Source organism: Peromyscus maniculatus, chromosome 17 (assembly GCF_049852395.1).
Source record: "Peromyscus maniculatus bairdii isolate BWxNUB_F1_BW_parent chromosome 17, HU_Pman_BW_mat_3.1, whole genome shotgun sequence".
Classification (NCBI taxonomy): domain Eukaryota; kingdom Metazoa; phylum Chordata; class Mammalia; order Rodentia; family Cricetidae; genus Peromyscus; species Peromyscus maniculatus.
Window position 1 is genome coordinate 7,160,792 of NC_134868.1, and position 19,558 is coordinate 7,180,349.

General features: G+C 41.9%; 1 protein-coding gene across 11 annotated transcripts in view; it reads left to right on the plus strand.

Annotated features, from left to right (window-relative positions):
* Window positions 1-19,558, plus strand: part of Psd3 (pleckstrin and Sec7 domain containing 3) — a 539,468-nt gene that overhangs the window by 483,922 nt on the left and 35,988 nt on the right. For all 11 annotated transcript variants that reach the window (XM_076553255.1, XM_076553257.1, XM_076553256.1 and 8 more), the window contains 2 exons: window positions 15,968-16,125; window positions 16,919-17,063. In XM_076553255.1, the coding sequence (XP_076409370.1) occupies window positions 15,968-16,125; window positions 16,919-17,063 (303 nt within the window). The remainder of the gene's footprint in view (window positions 1-15,967; window positions 16,126-16,918; window positions 17,064-19,558) is intronic.

The following is a 19,558-nucleotide window of genomic DNA, read 5'->3' on the forward strand; positions in this document are numbered from 1 at the left end:
AAAAGAAAAGAAAGATGTGCTAAAGGCTTACCTACAACTGATCTCAATTTTCTCAATTCAGATTCCCTCCTCTCAGATGACATAAAACTAGTCAACACATGTATAGCTATTTATTTCCTTAAAACTGGATTCCTGGGAGTGTCATGCATCACAGAGTAGAAACTATTAGCAATTATATTTTGAGACATTTTAAAATGATACATATAAAAGTTATACCAGTTTTTACTGTGTACAACAGTTTTGTAACAGTATCTGTTTGTTGCACAACAGCCTTTTCCAGCTCATTATTGGAGTTTTATGCTTATTGTGAGAAAGGGACCATGTTCATTTTTGATGTACAACTTTACAGTTTACACACTTGATATTCTCTGGGAAATGGTCTTTTCTTTGATTCATCATCTGCAGGATTGAATCAGATCTGTGTGATGGCATGCACACTCAGTACCTAGAGATGATACACTCTGCAGAAGGGAGATATAAATATTTAGAAAAAGATTGATTCATTTGTATTTTAGACATTTTAAAGGCTATGGTAATATATCTATAAGATTAAAAGAGTTTTCTTCTGTGAATCTGGCCATCCTTTGTAACCCAGATACATGAAGATAGTTGTTGATATTCAGATTAACCATGCTCTTACTTGGCCAATTGTCTTGTATTGTCCTTTATTTCCCTGTGGAGTTGTTACAGCCTCTGATTTATATGCCCTCTTTTGTGGCCTTACTAAATTAGCATATGTGCATGCTGAGCCCATACTGGTCCTTTCAGATGATTTTGTCTCTAAAGGGAGCAAGGCTTTGAAATTAAATTCCACATATCACAGCTGTTTCTACTGAATAAATTCCATCTCCTGACTCACTTTTTTGTTTTCTCTAGCATCTCTATCTTTGACTAACCCTTTCCTTTGAATACCTAACCACAGGATTTCCACCCCCTCCATGTCCTGGTAAGCCTAGGCATGGGAAATACTCATGCACTTAGCATTTTATGGAGTGATGCCAAAGAATGCTGCTTCCCAGTCACCAACTTTTTCCAGCCCATTGTCTTCTCCCTTGGAGGGGACAGCTCTGTACATGTGCTTTCGGCATCAGTTTGCATTAGAGCTCCGAAAAGACTTGCTTCTTCTGATTTAGGGAAAGTAACAGATTGCATTTGGAGAGAGTTGTGTGTAAAATTCTTTCAATAAAGAGAAAAGACTAGTACCAAACAAACATATATGTATGTGTGTGTGCATATGTGTATGTGTGTTTATATATGTGTGTACATGCATATGTGTGGTGTGTGTGTGTGTGTGTGTGTGTGTGTGTGTGTGTGTGTGTGTGTGTAAATCAGTAAGAACGCCAGCATGGCTGAAAAGCATCTACTTAAAATGAGAATAAACAAGCTATCAAAAGGATAACTTTTAATGAACTATTTTTTTCTTTTTCTTTTTCTTTTCTTTTTTTTTTTCAAGACAGGGTTTCACTGTATATCCCTGGCTGTTCCAAAATTAGGTATGTAGACCAGGTTGGCCTCAAACTCACAGAGATCTGCTTGCCTCTGCCTCTCAAGTGCTGAGATTAAAGGCGAGCGCCATCACTGCCCAGCTTTTATTTTTTTTTATTTTCAGTTTTTAATTTTATTATATTTCTCCCTAGAGCACACCTGTTGGTTGTCCAGTGCCAAATAGTCCCCCCTGAAAACATACATATACATTACATACACTGAACAGTTATATTTAGGAATAGATATGTATGTACATATATACATGTAAAAACAATTGGTGAACAAAGAGGACATGGATTTGAAGGAGAGCAAGGAGGTGTATGTAGGAGGTTTTGGAGGAAGGAAAGAGAAAGCAGCCATCTTTTATAACCAAGTTCTACTTTCTTTTTATTATTGTTAACATTCTTTTAAAAATAGTCTAAAAAAATGAATGCTTGAAACCTCAACTAGTAATGAACAATACCCCTTCACAGTAACCTCACGTAAATCGTAGCGCACCTGTCATTGGAAGATTATTAGCAGATCTATGTTGTTTATGGGTATATCTGCCTGATTATGCTTCAGAATGGTTTTTGGGATACCACGCTGCCCACATAAAGGACAGTAAACAGACAGCCTTGGAACTGAGGTTCCATACTGCTAATGTGTCCTACAGAGGGCTATCAGTAGATACCCTAATCTTCTTGGATGCCTGATGCCTGATCTACCAGAACACAGACGCTAGACAAAAGGTAAATTGTGTAATGACAATGCGATTTGGACTTCATACACCTTTTGTTTTATATCCTCTCAAAACTGTGGAGAGCTTGTCACATGCCCAACACTACGAAAATTTCCAGGCTTCCAAAGGGTTGCTGAGACGTAGTCCTGCTTACATAAAGATCAGAAAATAGAGGACTATCAAGTAAACTGAGCATTCATTAACACAATAGAACAAAGTAATAAAGGCATTTTAAAATTTTTTACCGAAGAGGGCCACCCAAAAATGTTTTCAAACATCGAGAAATATATACAACACATAGCTGACATTATAGCACAGAGTATTTTAGCCAGAGGGGAAAGCAACAATTTGAGAAAGTGTCTCATGTTCAATAATGGTCAGTAATACTTTCATGTTTATACTGTGGGATGAATGGGGTATTGATAGCAAGCCATAGAATGAGGATGAGAAATGTGTTTCAAATAACACACGTGTCATGAAGCCTAAACAGATAGTGTTGTCACTGTCTCAGTCTGTCTTGTGTACACAAGAAGCTGCTTCCTTCAGAAAGGAATTTCAAGCTGAGACTAGCACTCCCACTAGTACCCAAGTACTCAAAGGATTTAAGTGACATTGTCTTCTTTGCCAGGCAACTCTTCCCACAAGACCTCTCTCTGTTGGGTTCAAGAAGTGCCACACTGCTCCTCCCTCTTCCTCTTGGATGACAGTATTCTGTCCTGGAAATTAAGTATAGCTGAGAAAGTCACACCCCTCAGTCCATTCGGCTATTGTCTTCTACATTTGGTCCGTGACTTGTGAGAGTTTCTCTTACCTTTTCTTCTTTTCACGTTCTAATGATGCAGAATCAATAATCATCCCGTACAGACCTATCAGTCCCTGCTGCAGCCTCAGTCATCAACAGGAGGGTAAATTGGTGCTCTGGTGTATTGTGTATTGTGTGCTAAACTGTGGGATTTGATGATTGGTAGGTTAAGTGCATTAAGTGTACCTATGACTCATATTTTCAACATACAATGTTGATTATGATAAAATTGCAATCAGAAGGCAAGGAGCTCCTACTTTTGGGTTCAGAGTAATGAGAAAAAGGCCAGCATTTCCCTAGACCAAATTCAGTTGAATTCATCTTAGCACCAAATGAGCTCACTGAGGATGGGTTTGTGTGGTGATGCAAAGACCTTAAGATTTAGGACCTGTCCTGAACATCGCTAGTCTTCTTAGATTCTCCATCCAGTCTTTTTCTTACACCTAAGTTTTCCATGCAAGTTCCTTGATTTTTGTCCAAAGAGTCTTCGCTCCTAAGTGCCTGTGTGGTTAGGTATTATTTCATCACTGCATCCCAGCCCAGGATGGCTGCCAGTAGACTGGAGAGTGTTGCTAGAGACAGAAGGAAGCAAGGCTTCTGTTTACTTGATTCTGTGAATCAAAAGCCTCTTCTAAAAGGACATAGCCACTGATCTTTCTTTGACTGTAGCTGCAGAGACACCGTGCACATGAGCAGGACCCCCTTGCCCTTGGAACAGAAGTCTGTTACGAACTGCTCTGCAGTTACTTTAAGCCTTTCATCAAGATTTTTCAACTATGAAATGGACTCTAATGATTTTTTTTATCCATGTAAGAAAATGCAATTTGTGCTTTCGCTAAGACTGAATAGTAGAAGTTTCCTCCTCCGGAAAACCCAAACAAACAAAAGCCACAAGTCATCAGAAGAACTAAGCTATGCGTTGAAATACTGGGACAGAATTCCCAGTGCTCAGTCCTCCTTCACCCAGCTTCCATCCCCGCTTCATCTCAGCCAAGGAGGCTGCCGGAACAGGAAGTCGTCCAGGAACCTGAAGTTAGTCTCTCACATCCGTCATGTTTGTAACCTGACCTTTTGTCATGGCCTCCTCAGCCTGGTCACATGGTACAGCACTTTCTCAGACACTAATGTAAGAACTTTGTCAGTCGTGAGTGGGGCCCTAGCCAGTCTCCCCTCCTCTTTCTAAACTCCCTCTAGGAAAACTATTGAGAGCCACTCACTGGTAGCAAAAGTCCGTGAGAGCCTACAGCAATGACAACTAGATTCAACCTCTCTGAACTAAGGGTTCTGTTCGAGGAAACCATCAAGAAAGGCTATAAAGGAATTACTACTGTTTGAATGAACTGGCTGTTTCTTGTTGTAAACTTCTTGTGTAATAACAGCTATGATTCCCCCCATTTACTGTGCATTTCCATGTTATGTGTACATGTAATCTCACGATTACATATCAATCTTATGGGCACAACTTCCCCTATACGTTTGGGGTAGTTGGATAACTGTCCCCAGCTGTGTTTATTTTTTACTAACATCAATCTGGCGAGGGCCATTCTCCAGACAAAAGTATTTCAGCTAAGATACCTTTTTATCCAAGGACAAATGCAGATAAACATTACCTCATCTCACTTACAGATAAGAGAAAAGAACCACTAGCATTTCAATCCTCAACTCCTTACCTTCTCCCCAGGTTATTTACACAAGACCCTAATATAAGAGACTTACTGCTCACATTCCTGGGATGATGTTTCAGCCACTTGCTAGTTACTGAGTTAAGGCAGTTACTTCCCACTGACCCAAGGAGATTGCCCTCAAGGCCAGGCAGGTGACAGGTGCCAAGCTTCTTTCTTGTGCAAATTAAGTTTTAGTTCCTCCTCAGCCAGGTGCTGTTCCTAGATTCCCTGATTGATCTTAGCCTTTAGTGGACCTTACCAGAGAACTCTCTTTAGTCACTCCCCTTTTGGGTTGTAATTGGAAGCTGACATTTATTGCTTTATGTGTGGATCCTTATCACCCTTCTCTGTGACCCTGAGAACTTCAAGCCTTGCATTGCTTTGTCTAAGAACTCCTGCTTGTGTTCTCAGAGATAACTGGGAGAATGGATTGAGAGGAACAAAGATGAGGACGGAGATGGAAAGAAGTAGACAGAGATGAGAGAACAGCAGAAGGGACTGAGAGCAGGAGGGACTGGGAGGAGCTAAGTGTGAGAACAGAAAAGAAACTGTAGGTAGAATTGACTGAGAAGCATGAAGTGACATCCCTCAGATTAGGAGTATCCTTAGCCACTTAGCATCTGTTCTGGACCTGTAGAAAGTTATCATTGGTATGTTGGGGCATGCGTGTCATGGTGCATGCGCATCGTCAGAGGACAAGTTTTCGAAGTTGATTCTCTCCTTCCACCTTCAACTCAGGTTGCTCTTCTAAGAGATATTTTCTAACAAATTCTCCCCAGGTGCCTGCCTGAGAATTCTACCAGGTCCAGAACAGATGCTACAAGCGGCTGAGGATACTCCTAATCTGAGGGATGTCAAATGAATCTAAGCACATGGAGTTCTTTAGTCCATTCACTTCATGCTTCTCAGTCAATTCAAACTCACCCACTGGACCCCAAATTATTGACAGTCCAAAGCATGGGAATAGGTGCTGTCACTCCAGTTTTATGGATTAAGAAGATCAGAACTGGGAGTACAGACACACCATAGGTACTGGAGGAGAGGTTGTGAAGGAACCTGAAGGAAGTGGCTGAGAACTGAGAAAGCTAAGAGAAAGTGGTGTCATGGACATCAAGAGACGTCAGAGACCGGAATTAGACTGTGTCACATGAATTCAGCAACCAGAAGATTAGTGATAAAAAAAAAATTTGGTAGAGTGATGGGCAGTAGATGCCAGGTTAGAGCAAAGTTGAGGACACAGGTAGGGAGTCTATTGACAACTTCCTATAGCCTCTTCTGGCGTCCCTCCCTGTGGTTTTTGCAAATGGCAGATCCCAGTATCTGTCTCGTGTCTCCTGGATCTCTGAATCTTTCCTGTCATTGCCTTCTCTCTAGCGTGAAATAAGGCCTGATCTATCGTTTTCCTTTGACAGAGGTCTTGTTGAATATTCCCACCCTATACACAGTTTTCTCCCCACCATTAGCTTTTCTTCTCTCTGATCCCCTCCCTATGGCCTCTGACTTTCACCCAAATAGTGATGAATCAGAATCATTAAGAAAATGTCCTGTTGCAGATTAGGCAGAAAATGAACATGCTGTCTCCTCCTCCCAGAGCTTAAACTGATGGCAGAGATGAAAAGGCCCGTCTTAGGCTGGGAGGTGCTAGTGAACTCTAAAAATCATCTTATAAAAAGCACGAGGCAACAAGATGCACAAATAAAATACAGACTGTGCTCATCGCTCAGTGGTACAGCTACATGGAATGTATTTGGGTGGATAACAGTTGTGATTTCCGGAAGCCTCCAGGGTGCAACCTGTGAGATACAACACCAGAATTGGGCCTCATACAAATACCTGCACATTTAAAACCATTTTGAAGTCTGGGAACCAATCATAGTCTGGCAATATTACCACACTGGGAGCTCTCTGTGCCCCATGCCAAATCTTCCTTCATTCTTTGTGTTACTGGAAGAGAACTGTGTTGCAGCCATGTCTAGGTTTATAAAAGTCCATTTGGAAAGGGTTGTTTGTTTTTCTGTTTAAAGTATAGTTACAATCAGGAGGAATCCTGGCCAGGCAGGAAGAAGACACGGGGAGGAGTCCAGATCTCCCAGAAGATGCCAAGAGCTCATGCGCTCAACTCCACAGGGCCAGGACAGGCTGGTCCCAGGCAGGCCTCTTATGGCTCTTCACTAATCCTGTGCACTCAGGGCATTTTATTTCCTTTTGTGAAAGCACTGACTTTGTAACCTTTCGTGCTTTGAAAAGGTTAGACACCCACTTTCATTCCTTTTCTGTCTACAATGGTTAATACTTTTTAAAGAAGCAGGGAACTGGCCTTGGAAGCCTAGAACTCCTTCCCAGAGAACCAAGTTTTCTTGCATCCTAGTTTAGATTAATGACCCAGTCTTGTAGATAAATGTGTCCACTGTGTGAGTGATACAGAGTATAATCACAGTTTTTAAAAACTATTAATTCTTAATAAGGTACTGCAGCTGGAAGCACTCCTGGTCTTTGGGGTTTTAGGCGTTTCAGCTGTGCTTTAAGGGGTTCTGCTGAAAACCAAGTTCCAGTTTGATACCCAGCTAGCAGAAGCTAGCTTGTTTCATGCAGTGCTTGTGGCCTCTGTTTCCCTGGAAGCAGAAGGTAGGTCCAGGTCATTGCAGGCTCCCTTGTTCCTTGTGCATGTGTGCTGTTTTCACATATTTCCTCTTCCCTTCACACATGCCTTCATCTCCCTCCTTCCTTTCCCTTTTCCCCTTCCTTTTCCTCCATTTACCTTTCTTTCCCTACATCATTTCCTTTATCCCTTCCTTCCTTGGAGTAAATATTACTACACCTTTACCAGTCATGTAAAAGATACAGAGGGGAACACATGAATTACCTATTGGTTCGGCCTCACTGCATTTGGATGCAAAGAAAGTGCTGTGAGTGATGATCAGACCCGACTGCATTGTAGTAATAATACAAGTGTACCTTAACACACACACACACACACACACACACACACACACACACACACACAATGCTACAAGTGTACCTTAACACACACACACACACACACACACACACACACACACACACACACACACTTCTATTTATCTTGCAGTGTGTGCATATGCTCACACCATAGCACACATCTGGAGGTCAGAGAACAACTTGGGGGAGTCCAGTTCTGCTCTCCTTTTCAACTGTGTGTGTGAGTCAAGGGGATCAGACTCAGAGTTGGCAGCCCTGAGGGCAGCAGCCTTTTCCAACCCCAGCACTTCAGTGTGTTCAGTGTTGCTCTAGAGCTCTCCCCCTCTCCTAGCCCTCCCTCTTCCCCTCCCCTCCCCCCTCTCCCAGCCCTCCCCCTTCCCCTCCCCTCCCCCCTCTCCCAGCCCTCCCCCTTCCCCTCCCCTCCCCCCTCTCCCAGCCCTCCCCCTTCCCCTCTCCTCCCCCTCTCCCAGCCCTCCCCCTTCCCCTCCCCTCCCCTCCTCTCCCAGCCCTCCCCCTTCCCCTTCCCTCCCCCCTCCCAGCCTTCCCCCTTCCCTTCCCCTCCCCTCCCCCTCTCTCCCTCCTTCCCTCTCTCCCTGCCCACCCCCTCTCTGCCCCAAGCATGCCTTCAACAGCTTGGTAGTTAAGTCTAGTACTGAGTGAAAGCAGGAATGCTCTTCCACCACCCTGACCTTGTATTGATGAGAAAAGTAAATGGTGAGAAATTGTAGTTTCTCTTAAATAAATTTTAAGACTTCTTGGTGTTTGGGTTTTATTCCCCGCCCCCAGATATTGGTCCAAGAATCCTATAATCTTTTCCCAAGGGCAGTTGTTCTCTTTCCAAATACCTTCGTACTCATTAAGTCTGACTCACTTGTCAATTTTACCCTGGCAATTTTCCTGTGCCTGACTGAAGCCCAAGGCCTTCCTGAAAGTGTGTGTTAGTGCCCCTGCCCGTAGACTGAGGAGTGAAAGTGTGTGTTAGTGCCCCTGCCCATAGACTGAGGAGTGAAAGTGTGTGTTAGTGCCCCTGCCTGTAGACTGAGGAGTGAAAGTGTGTGTTAGTGCCCCTGCCTGTAGACTGAGGAGTGAAAGTGTGTGTTAGTGCCCCTGCCCATAGACTGAGGAGGTGTCAGTGCCAACAAATAAGGAATCTTTCCGAGGCCAGGGTCACCCTATTATTGTCATGTGAAAATAGACACTGTATGTACCCAATTAAACAAACACGGAGGGAAACCTTGCATCTTTTTGCTTTCTTTGGTTTAGTATCTGTATGTACCCAATTAAACAAACACGGAGGGAAACCTTGCATCTTTTTGCTTTCTTTGGTTTAGTATTTTTCTACTGTAGTATGGTTTGTGTATGAAAAACTAGGTTAAGTGAGACTCAAGTCTCCTCTCCTCTTTAACTGTGTGACTTTCACAGATATGCTTGGTTTAGTGAAGATCAAACCATGTTTTCAGTTGACTTGCTACTGTTCCTCCTGCCCAGATTCAGAGATAGTCATACTTTCTCTGTGCTGTGTCAACAATAAAAATGGCAAAACCGGATAATTTTAGAAAAATAACTGAAAATGCTAGAATTTTTAAAAGATAGTGAGCAGATTAGGACACATCTATTACCATGTGAGAATCAAGCATTATTAGACAATATTCGACAACTTAAGACCATTGGGTGCATGAGCTGCTGGTATTTTTTGTTAATTTGGAAACCAAGCATCTCTCTTACTGTAGCGTAGAGCTGACCAGAGATGGTAATGTGGTACCAAGCTCTCTGAGAGAGGAAGAGCAGTAAACACTCAGTCACGGTGTAACCCTACCTGCATTAGCTGCTCACATTTCTATTTACAGCCTCCTGCCATCAAACGGGGTTCTCACCTCTCCTGTCATTATTCTCAGTGGTCATCGAGGGTGTTTCCGCTTGCTAGTTGTTTTTAAGTGCATGTATCAATTGTAGCTACTTAATAAATTATTAAGTAAATAATACTTCAGTAAACAGAGAATCTGAGCATACTTTTCATTGATGCTGATGAGTTTTGCTGCTTTCCAGATTGTACTTTATAGTACCTGAGAAGAGAATTATTTCAAACTTGATGCAATAATTTGTGATTTGGCGTCACAAAAGCTTTCATCAACAAACATTGTAAGGAAAAGACTCTTTATCCCATGCCTTAAATGAATATAAGATAAGAATTTGTGAACTCACACCCTCATGCTTAGTACTGGCAGAGTGCCGTCATGAGTCACACCAGACAAAGCGGTGCAGATTGCTGGGAGCACAGGGAGAGGAGCATGTTTGGGGGCGTCATTTTCACCCCCATTTGTTGGAGAAAATGGGTCATAATTGGGTGTCATGGAGCATTTTCCTTCCTTATAGAAAATGCCTTGATTGGATTTATCATTCCCTCTGTTTTACATTTAGTTTCCACAGCAAACAGTCTTGGGCTTGAAATTGTTTGATTACAATAATTTGTGCCTTATTCCTTCCTCCCTTCCTTCCTTCCCAACCCCATCATTTGAATACCATCTCCCAGCTTAAGCAGCAAACACTAGAGCTGCCAGGGTGGGTTCTGGGGAGTAAAGTCACTTCTGTTCACTCTCATTGTCAACCTGAGTATTGCCACACTACCCAGACTTGCTCTCATTGGGGTTGGGGTGGGGGGACGTCTTGGTGCTTCGTTTTTCTTGTAGTAATTTGAGTTACCCACTCATACCTTATTGTTAATAGTTTGCATTTAAGATAACAATAACATTGTTTTACTATTAACTAGAAAAGTAGAAACCAAGAGACTTAAAGCCCCTAATTTCAGTTTAGTCCTAATAAGCAGACCCCACCTTCCATTCCTGCCCCATGGGGAACTTTCTTCCCAGCATGAACTGGCATGTGTCTTAGAGTGCCTCAGCCTGCCTTGACATACATTCTCTTCCAAAACAGTGTTTTCTAAAAGCTGATTAGCCAGCTTTTGACTATTATAGTAATTATTTAAGGCGGGTTTATTTTTAAAGAAAAGAGGATTGTTTGGGCTCATAGTTCTAGCAGTATATGCTCTGACCAGGGTCCTTAAACTCCAGCAATACCATGGTAGGAAACAGGAGTTTCTCTATGATTCTTTCCCTCTTAGAAGTCATAGGACTCCACCCTGGCCTCCTAATCCAATCACTTCCAAAAGGCTCAGCATCTAAATGCTGCAGATGGAATAAGTTTCCAGCTTTTTAATGGCGTGAGCATAAGACTTTGGGAATTAAATGTCCACATTAGAATGGGGACAGAATATACTGGAAGAGAACAAAAAGATGACGGTTCTGCTAGCTCTCACTCATGAGATCCATGATAATGTAGCCTTTCTGAAGTCACTACAGTTGTACTGCAGTCTGAGAATGCCATGCAGTACCTTCCGTTCTAATGGACATATTAGCAGAGAGACTATACCCCAGGGGTAGTTACAGAGCTTCCAACACCGAAGTCGTTGATACCAATAATGAGCAACCAGCTTATTATTAGTAGTTTATTTTATTATTAGTTCACAGCAGTTTGTTAGATACCATGATACAGGTGAGCGTCGATATAAGACTAGTTGTGACACCTCGAGAGATACTTAAAGAATCAAAAAGGGAATGGGCTAGTGGCCGGATGATCATTTAAGAAGCAAACTAAAGGTATTGTCTCTATTAGCAGAGGTATTTTCACTAATTTCTAAGAGAAAAAAAAAAAACTAACGGTTAATGAGTTTAACCCATCTAACGTCATGCAGACATTAACTATCAGAACCAGGCATTTGAACACACAAGCTCTAAATCCAGATACCCATGTTCTGTACTACAGTTAGTTAAGGGTGTTGTGTCCACTTGGCAGGACAGAATAAAGAGATTACCGTGGAGATGTACAAGAATTGTCAATTAGCACCGAGTACATCCAAGTCTGGAAACCTGAAGTCCCTGGTGCGACCATTGTATACCGTTGTGTTGTTTACTGTGGGGATGGTTGTCGGGCCATTTCAGTGACCCTGTAAAGGAGAGCCAGTGAGATTTTCCCTCTTTTTAAAGACTGGTTGGATGAAAATTACAGTGCAGCCAAGCAGATTTTACTGAATGCCCTGAAGAAAGAGAAACATCTATGAAATTCCTAATAGAGTATCTAAGAAGAAAAGTCTAAACGAGAATAGAAGAGCTAGAAGAGCGGGGAAGATTGCTCTGTGGACTAAGTGTTTGTTTTGCAAGCACAAAGACCCGCATCCCGGAGGAGTGGGAGGAGACAGATAGTAACAACAACAAACAAGGCCAGGCATGGACCATGTGCCTGTAACCTCAGTGCAGAGGCTCAGGGGGTAGTGGACAGGAGGAGTCCTGGGGCTTGCTGGCCAGGCCTGGCTGCATTGGTGAGCCTCAAGCTCAGTGACTAAGAAAGACACCAGCCTTGTTCTCAGGCCTCCACACCTGAGCCTAGTGTGCTAATACACACACATGCACACACACACACATACACTGTACACAGTGTGTAGACCCAGAATGTCGTTGGACTCTATTATATTAGAAACTGGAGGAAAACTGCTATTGTACATGCAGACTGTAAAGAAAAAGGATAGGAAGGATTGCAACTGTGAAATTTTATATCTAGTGCCATACCTGTCAAAGGTACCCTGAAAGATATTTGAGAAGAATTAGAGCATATTGCCCACATTAAGAAAATACTTCAAAGAGCAAAGGGCTAAGAATAGAGATATCAAGACAGAACAAAGCAAGTGAGCAATTAACCATGGACACAATCAAATCCAAAACAAGGAGAGACATCAGTAACATGTAAGGGCAAATAAGGTTCCTTGAAACAAAATTTATGATAAATACAGTTTAGTAAGATTTTTAAAGTAAGGCATACTCAAGTATTCCAGCCAAATTTGGAATTAATGAGAACACGAAAGGTGAGATAAAATGAGTTTATTCAAAGTCTTGTTGACCTAGCTCAGGCTCATATGGGGGTCTGTGATTGTCACTTCCGTCCCTGTGGACCCCTGTGAGCCTTGCATGGTTGATTCTGTGGACCGTGTTCTTGTGGTGTCCTCAACTCTGGCCCCTAGGATCCTCCCTTCTCCTTTTCTTCAGCGTTCCCTGGCTTCACCTAGTGCTTGGCTGTGGGTCTCTGCATCTGCTTCTATGGGTTGCTGGAGGATGCCTCTCTGATGACAACTGGGATGAGCACTGATACTGTTGCATTGCTTGGTGTTCTTGTGGGACCCCTAGCGACAGGAGTCGGGGGGGGGGGTATCTCTGAGTCTTGTGTCTGTACTTGGGACCCTTTCCCTTCTCCTAGGTCCCTTCATCCAGCTTGATATGAGGGTTTGTTCCTAGTCTTAGTTGAATTGTTATGCCATGTTCAGTTGATGTCCCTGCGAGACCTGTTCCTTTTCTTTCCCTTCAGGAAAATGGAGGAGGAGGAGTGGATCTAAGGGAGAGGGGGAGTTTTGGGGGAGATGGGGGACTGAGAGGAGTAGAGATGGAGAAAACTGCAGTGAGATGTAATTGTATATAAAGAATTAAAAATTTTTAAAGTCTTGTTGATATGTGTGAGGAGCACAAAAAAAAACAGTACAAAATTTATGTGGAAGATGTTTTTTGAAATTTCCACCTTACATTACCACATACAAAAGTTGATAGAATACTTAAAAATAATAGGTAGCACATAGTTTTAAGAATAATACTTAAACCCTAACTGCACTAAGCTGTAGAGAGATGAATGTGTAAATATGAAGGCTAGTGGAAATGGAGGGAAAACTTGCATTGCCTCTCAGTACCTGGGAAAGGTTGGTATGTTCTCGGAAGGGGATGGACAGGGGAAACATGTAAGGAAAGGAAGGGACCAATCAGTGTGCTTGATTATAAAAGCTTACATGTTTTGTTAATAATGGGCCTTTCAAGGAGCATAAGCAAAAATCAACACGCAGGTGGCTACATGAATACCCTTAATAACGTTCAATGAAAAGTAGACTTTATAGGCCATATTTTCTGAACATAAACTAAACCAACAATATTAAATATATAAGTAACTAAAGCTTTAGGCACATTCTATTACTAAGATGGAAAAACATATACAAAAGTAAAGCTATAAACTATCTAGAGGTCAGTGAAAGATATAATTTCCAAGCTGTATTATACTATGTAACTCATATTCAAAAAAGTTATAGTTTTTAACTCTTCCTTAATTAAAAAAGATAAATGTGGCTGGGTGTAGTAGGACACAACTCTAATCTCATTGCTGGGGAGGCTGAGGCAGGGGAATTAGTGTAAGATTGAGGCTGGACCATCTGTTCAGTGAGTTATAAACTAGACAGGGGTACATAGTAGATCTCATCTCAAAAGACCACAAAAGATGAAAGATAAAAGTAGTAATAAAAATTAAATGTAAAAAAGAAAGAAACTCAGAAGAATTGAGAGTAAAGCCTGAGTCATGGAGCCAAGAACCAGATGTTCATGTACATCTGGACTAATGTCTCAGCAGGCCAATCCCAGGTGTGTGAGGAAGACATGCCTGAGAATGGAGGTATGTGTGATTCCCAGAGATGATTTCATTGCTGATCATTTCTCTCCCTTCTGTTGTTCCTCTCCCTCCCTCCTCCCCCCTCCCCTCCCCTCCCCTCCCCCTCCCTCCCTCTCTCCCTCTCTCCCTCTCTCTCTCTCTTCTCAGTTTCCTGTCTAGAAACAAAGAGACTATGTTGGGAAAACACATGCAGGATTCTGTTACAGCATAATCCTGATGCTAGAGGGGATTTTGTACTCAGGCTACCTGTACTTGAAACTTCTACTCAAAATTATGTGAAGAGAGTCAAAGATTTTAGAATACTGAGTCACTGAGAAACAACTTTTCGAAAGTGCAGAAGAGCCCTCCCAGCATAGCTAGGTTATTGTTATGTGGACTGATGGGATGGACTCGTACTAAAATATATGCCTTAATAAGTTGGTTCTACTTTCAGGACTCTCTTTTCATTGTCTTTTGTTCATTTTACCTTACCATAAGACTCTGTCAGCAGCAAAGTGTAATCCCTGAGCTTAAATAAACCAAGACTTGAATCCCATTCTGGAAGTTGGCATTTAAGAGTGTGAATGTGGAAACTCTTTAGATGGCTGCTGGTGTTTACTTCATGATTAAAGGAAAAACCTTGGCCTCTCAGCTCCCTGCTGATACAGATCATTAAAGATCAACATTCAGCTTGTCTATTTTTATTCATTTTGAATAAGTTGCAGGCATTAATGTATTTGAATTATTTGAGTTTTGAATGGTATTGGTGAAAAACAGGGCAATAAGGTAGAAAGTGCTAATTGTTTTTCTGAAAATATTGAAAAAAAAAAAGCAGCCAGTAATGAGAATACTAACATCTTCCCCTTCATATGTCTACTGTGGGTTAGAAAATGATTGTGTGTGTGTGTGTGTGTGTGTGTGTGTGTGTGTGTGTGTGTGTGTGTGTGTGTTCTTTATAGGAGAAACATAGGCTTATTAAACATCCAGAAATATGTACTGTCATTGTATGCAGCAGATAGGTAGTTATTTTTACATTAGTTTTAACCTTTATTTATTCCAGTGAACCCAGCAACTACTAGAAATAATTGACAAACCTATTTTTAATTCTGATTATTATTCTACTAGTGAAGTTTTTGTTTTGGCTGTCATGTTTGGAGGGTAGCCATACAAAGGAACCTTTGAAAACTGAATTATGTAGTGGTTGTCAAAAAATAAAATTGTATATGCATGCCATCTTCCTATGTGTTTTATGCCTATTTAGAAAAATAGAACAAAGATTTATCTTAAGTTGATCTTTTTTTTTTCTCATCAGAAGAGCTAGGGAAATTATTTTATTGTTCATTTTCCTATTGATAATATTAACCGCCTCAAAAAATAGGCTCAGGAAAATGTAGTGTGTTCAGATAAAGGACTAAGAGGCATTGTTTCCAGCATCAGTGCCGTTCTCTTGATGCTAACTGCGAGCTTCTGCATGTGTCCATTTCATTCTGGGACCGGCTTATTCTGCCTGTTGGAGCAGGCCATGCTGCAAGTTCCCATAATGTGCATATCTACCTGGCCATCCTCAGCAGACTGCCATAATTTATATACATACACAAATATACATAAATATAGGCTTCATAAAAATGCCTTTGTGTGCATTCACTGTCTCATTGGACATTGTTCAAAAATGTGAGGTTGCATTTACAAAGTTATCAGGAGTTTGTACTCCACATTTCACTTTTTCCCGTGGGTTTTCATGGATGCCCTAAAATGTTTTCCTTTAATTTCAGATTCAGAAAACTTGAGCAGGGGTCATACTCTTGTGCTTCTTTTCTTCATATCCATCTGCAGGATGAATATAAACCAGAGAAGGCTTTGTCGGAAGAAGACTTGAAAAACGCAGTGAGTGTGCACCACGCCCTAGCATCCAAGGCCACCGACTATGAGAAGAAGCCGAACGTGTTTAAACTCAAGACTGCTGACTGGAGGGTCCTGCTTTTTCAAACCCAGTATGTTTGTTGGTTTTGTTCTTACTTGGTCTTAGACTCCTCCTCCTCCTCCTCCTCCTCCTCCTCCTCCTCCTCCTCCTCCTCCTCCTCCTCTTCTTCTTTTTCCTCCTCCTTCTCTTCCTCCTCTTCCTCCCACTCTCCATGTAAAGGGGGAAGGAGATAACCAGCTCTAACCTCCATACTCATGCTTTGGCACCCCCCCACACACACCCATACATCATACATACACAATAATAATATCTTTTAAAGAATGATGCTGTAAACATTGGTATACAAGTTTTTGTGTATCAGTGTTTCTTCTCTCTGGTGCGCCTACCTAAGAGTAGAGTTACTGGGTTGTGTTGTAAATGTGTAGTTAATATTTGAGGAAACTATCCAGTTCTTTCCCATAGTGGTCAGGCATGTTCTTTTATATTTCCTTCTCCTGCTATGCCTGGGTTCAATTTAAAAAAAAAAAAAAAGTGTGTGATTAAAAGAGATGAGTTCACTTTAATATTGATTTGGGCCTAGACTAACTAGCTTCCAAGAAAAAGGAGAGTCACAAAGCGTATATCTCATTTTCTCTATGTATCTTACAGAGAGAGTCACAACATTGCAATGTGATGCCGATCAGTCCTGTAGCCTTCCATTCCTTAGTGAGCCCTGTTGAGAATGTTAACCACCAGTGAACTCGTACACTGGTGTCGAGTCAATTATCTGAATGGACCATTTTAAATCAGTGATAAGAAAAAGACACAGTGTGTTCTACCTCGCTGCAGCACTACCCTAACAGCCACACGTCTTCCTCTTTTAGGAGTCCAGAGGAAATGCAAGGGTGGATAAGCAAAATCAACTGCGTTGCTGCTGTGTTTTCTGCACCACCATTCCCAGCAGCCATTGGCTCTCAGAAGAAGTTTAGCCGCCCACTCCTGCCAGCCACCACCACAAAATTATCCCAGGTGAGCCTGTGTGATCATGCCCTGTACTTTGAAAAACATGCCTTGTAATGATATAAATGTTTGCTAATTTTTAGTATTGGAAGGTTCTGTGTATTTTAGTCTGTCTTGTAAGGTAGGCCTTGTAAGAGTGACTTGCTTAAATGCGGAATGCAGTGTGATCTGATTTATACTTCAAACAGCTTTGCATGCTTTTTTATTTTTAATCTTAATTTTCTGTTACATACCTAGGGTGGGGGCAATAGCCTGGCTTGGTAATGAGCTTTTCACCTTTCATCCATTACTTTCCTTTCAGTGTTGTATGGAGGAGTATAAATGCATTTCCATGAATCCCTTCTCACTGTAGAGTGAGACTCGGGGTATCCAGTTGAATTCCTTGCCCTCAGGGAAGAGGTGATAACATTTGGTTCCCCTAAACTCAAAGAGCTGAAATTCTTTTCCGGGTTCATTTACATAAACGTCTCTGCTGTTGTCAGATTAATCTCAAGGTTATCATCATACTCGCTCCCCTCCCAGAGCTGTCTCCAGAGGCACTGCCAACATTAGCCATGTCTGAAACAGCCCCACTGTTACTGACCAGTCAAGGATTTGGGAAGTTACTTTGACATCTTTACGGAATTCTTGTTTCTTACTACAGAAGTCATTGCTCTAACTGGCGGGCCAGACACTGGCACTGAGAAGCAAGTACTTGTAGTTGCGTTTGGTGGACCTAGAGAATCCTATCCAGAATGCTGGATGGTACAAAGGGCAGGCTAGCTAGGTGAAAGAGGAAGCATGAGATCTGATGAGAAGCTGAAAGCAAGACAAGCTGTTGTAGGAGGTGTGACCTAAGGGGGAGAGTGATCAGAGGAGAAGCCTGGGGAACAGAAGCTTTGTCCATGTTACTGTGGCCCGAGAAGCCAGGAGACAAGCAGGAATAGACCTCTGAGGAGGTAAGCCAGGGCTATGTCATGGAAGAACTTTGGCCTAATCTTGTCTGCTATAACAGAACACCACAGAGTCAGTAACTGACTTAAAAACAAAATCCACTTCCTTTCCTGTGAGGTCAGGGTCCTCCTGCTTTATGGTAACCTTGGAGAGCATCATCTGGAGAGGAGAGGAAGGAGCTAGCAGGAGAAAGTTGAGGGTGTCAAACTGCTCCTTAACAGTTCACACCTCTACTCAAAACAATATTCCCAATCACCCATGAGTGTGAAACTCACGCAACCTAGTCACCTTTTCACAACTTCATATCATCACAATGGAAATTAAACTTCCATGTGTCTTTTGGAGGGGACACTAAACCGTGGCATGCTTGCCATGTGTGGGATTTTGAATGCTTTGGGAGCTCCTCCGTATCCTCAAGACAAGAGCTTCAAGCAGGATAAGAATGTGATCTAATCTGCAATGTAGAAGTTATTATCATACGCACATCTCACACGGGTATAAATAATACATACAAACAGAAGTATATATAGCACGTGCATGTATATAATGCATACACACCAAAGAATATGTATTACACAAGTGGATATAATACGTACACACAAAGGTACACACACATACACACATGAAGAAGTTATTGTTGTTACTATACGATGGAAGAGTTTAAAGAAGCACAAAGGCCCTTGGAGGAGCTTTAGTAATCCTGAAGAGAATATCTAAGCTAGATGTGGATGGAAGTGGAAGCATTTGAGCACGTGACTGGGCAGTTCTCGGGGCTGGAAAAGATGAGAAGAAAGGCTGCCACCAAGGCGTGAGCAGCTGAGGACTGACTGGTTCCTAACCTACCTTGTCTCACTGTGTCCTGATTTCCCTACTCTGCTGCTCTCCACAAAGTCCTTTTCTAGATCCTTGTCTTCCTTTTGACCCTAAGTGTTCTAGTACCAGGGCTTGGAAACAGACTAAGGCACTTAAGAAGCAGTTTCTGTAGTTCCTTAGATGGGAATCACCAACTACGGAGTGTCGGCATTAAGAGAAGCAGAAGGGAAGCCAGATGAAGTAAAGGCAAGAGGTAACGTCTCCTAGGCAGCAGAGAAGTCTTTGGTAAACTTGGTGAGAACATTTTGGCCGGAGTGATGGGAGGAGCATCCATGCTGGTCTTCTTTGATGAGAGAAGGGGAGATGATGAAGATGGAGAGGAAGGGAATGGTATAAAAAAGAAAAGCCAGTGGGAAGAAAAGTGGCATGGCTTCAGGGGAGGTTTTATGGTGTGTTTCTTAAAACTTGTATTAGATAGTTGCTGTACAAGTGTATAAGCATGACTTTTGCTATATAATTCATCTTAAAAAGTATTAGGGATAGAAAGGACCAAGCATCAGGGAAGAGTGGCATTTAATTTTCATATATAGTGAGTATGGTTAGTGAAACATTGCCTGATTTTCTCTGGGGTCAAAGTTCATCCTCTCTTGTTGAGAACCAGTGCTTTTCTTTTTGTTTTGTTTTGTTTTGTTTGTTTTTTTTTTTTTTTTTTTTTTTCAAGACAGGGTTTCTCTGTGTAGCTTTGCGCCTTTCCTGGA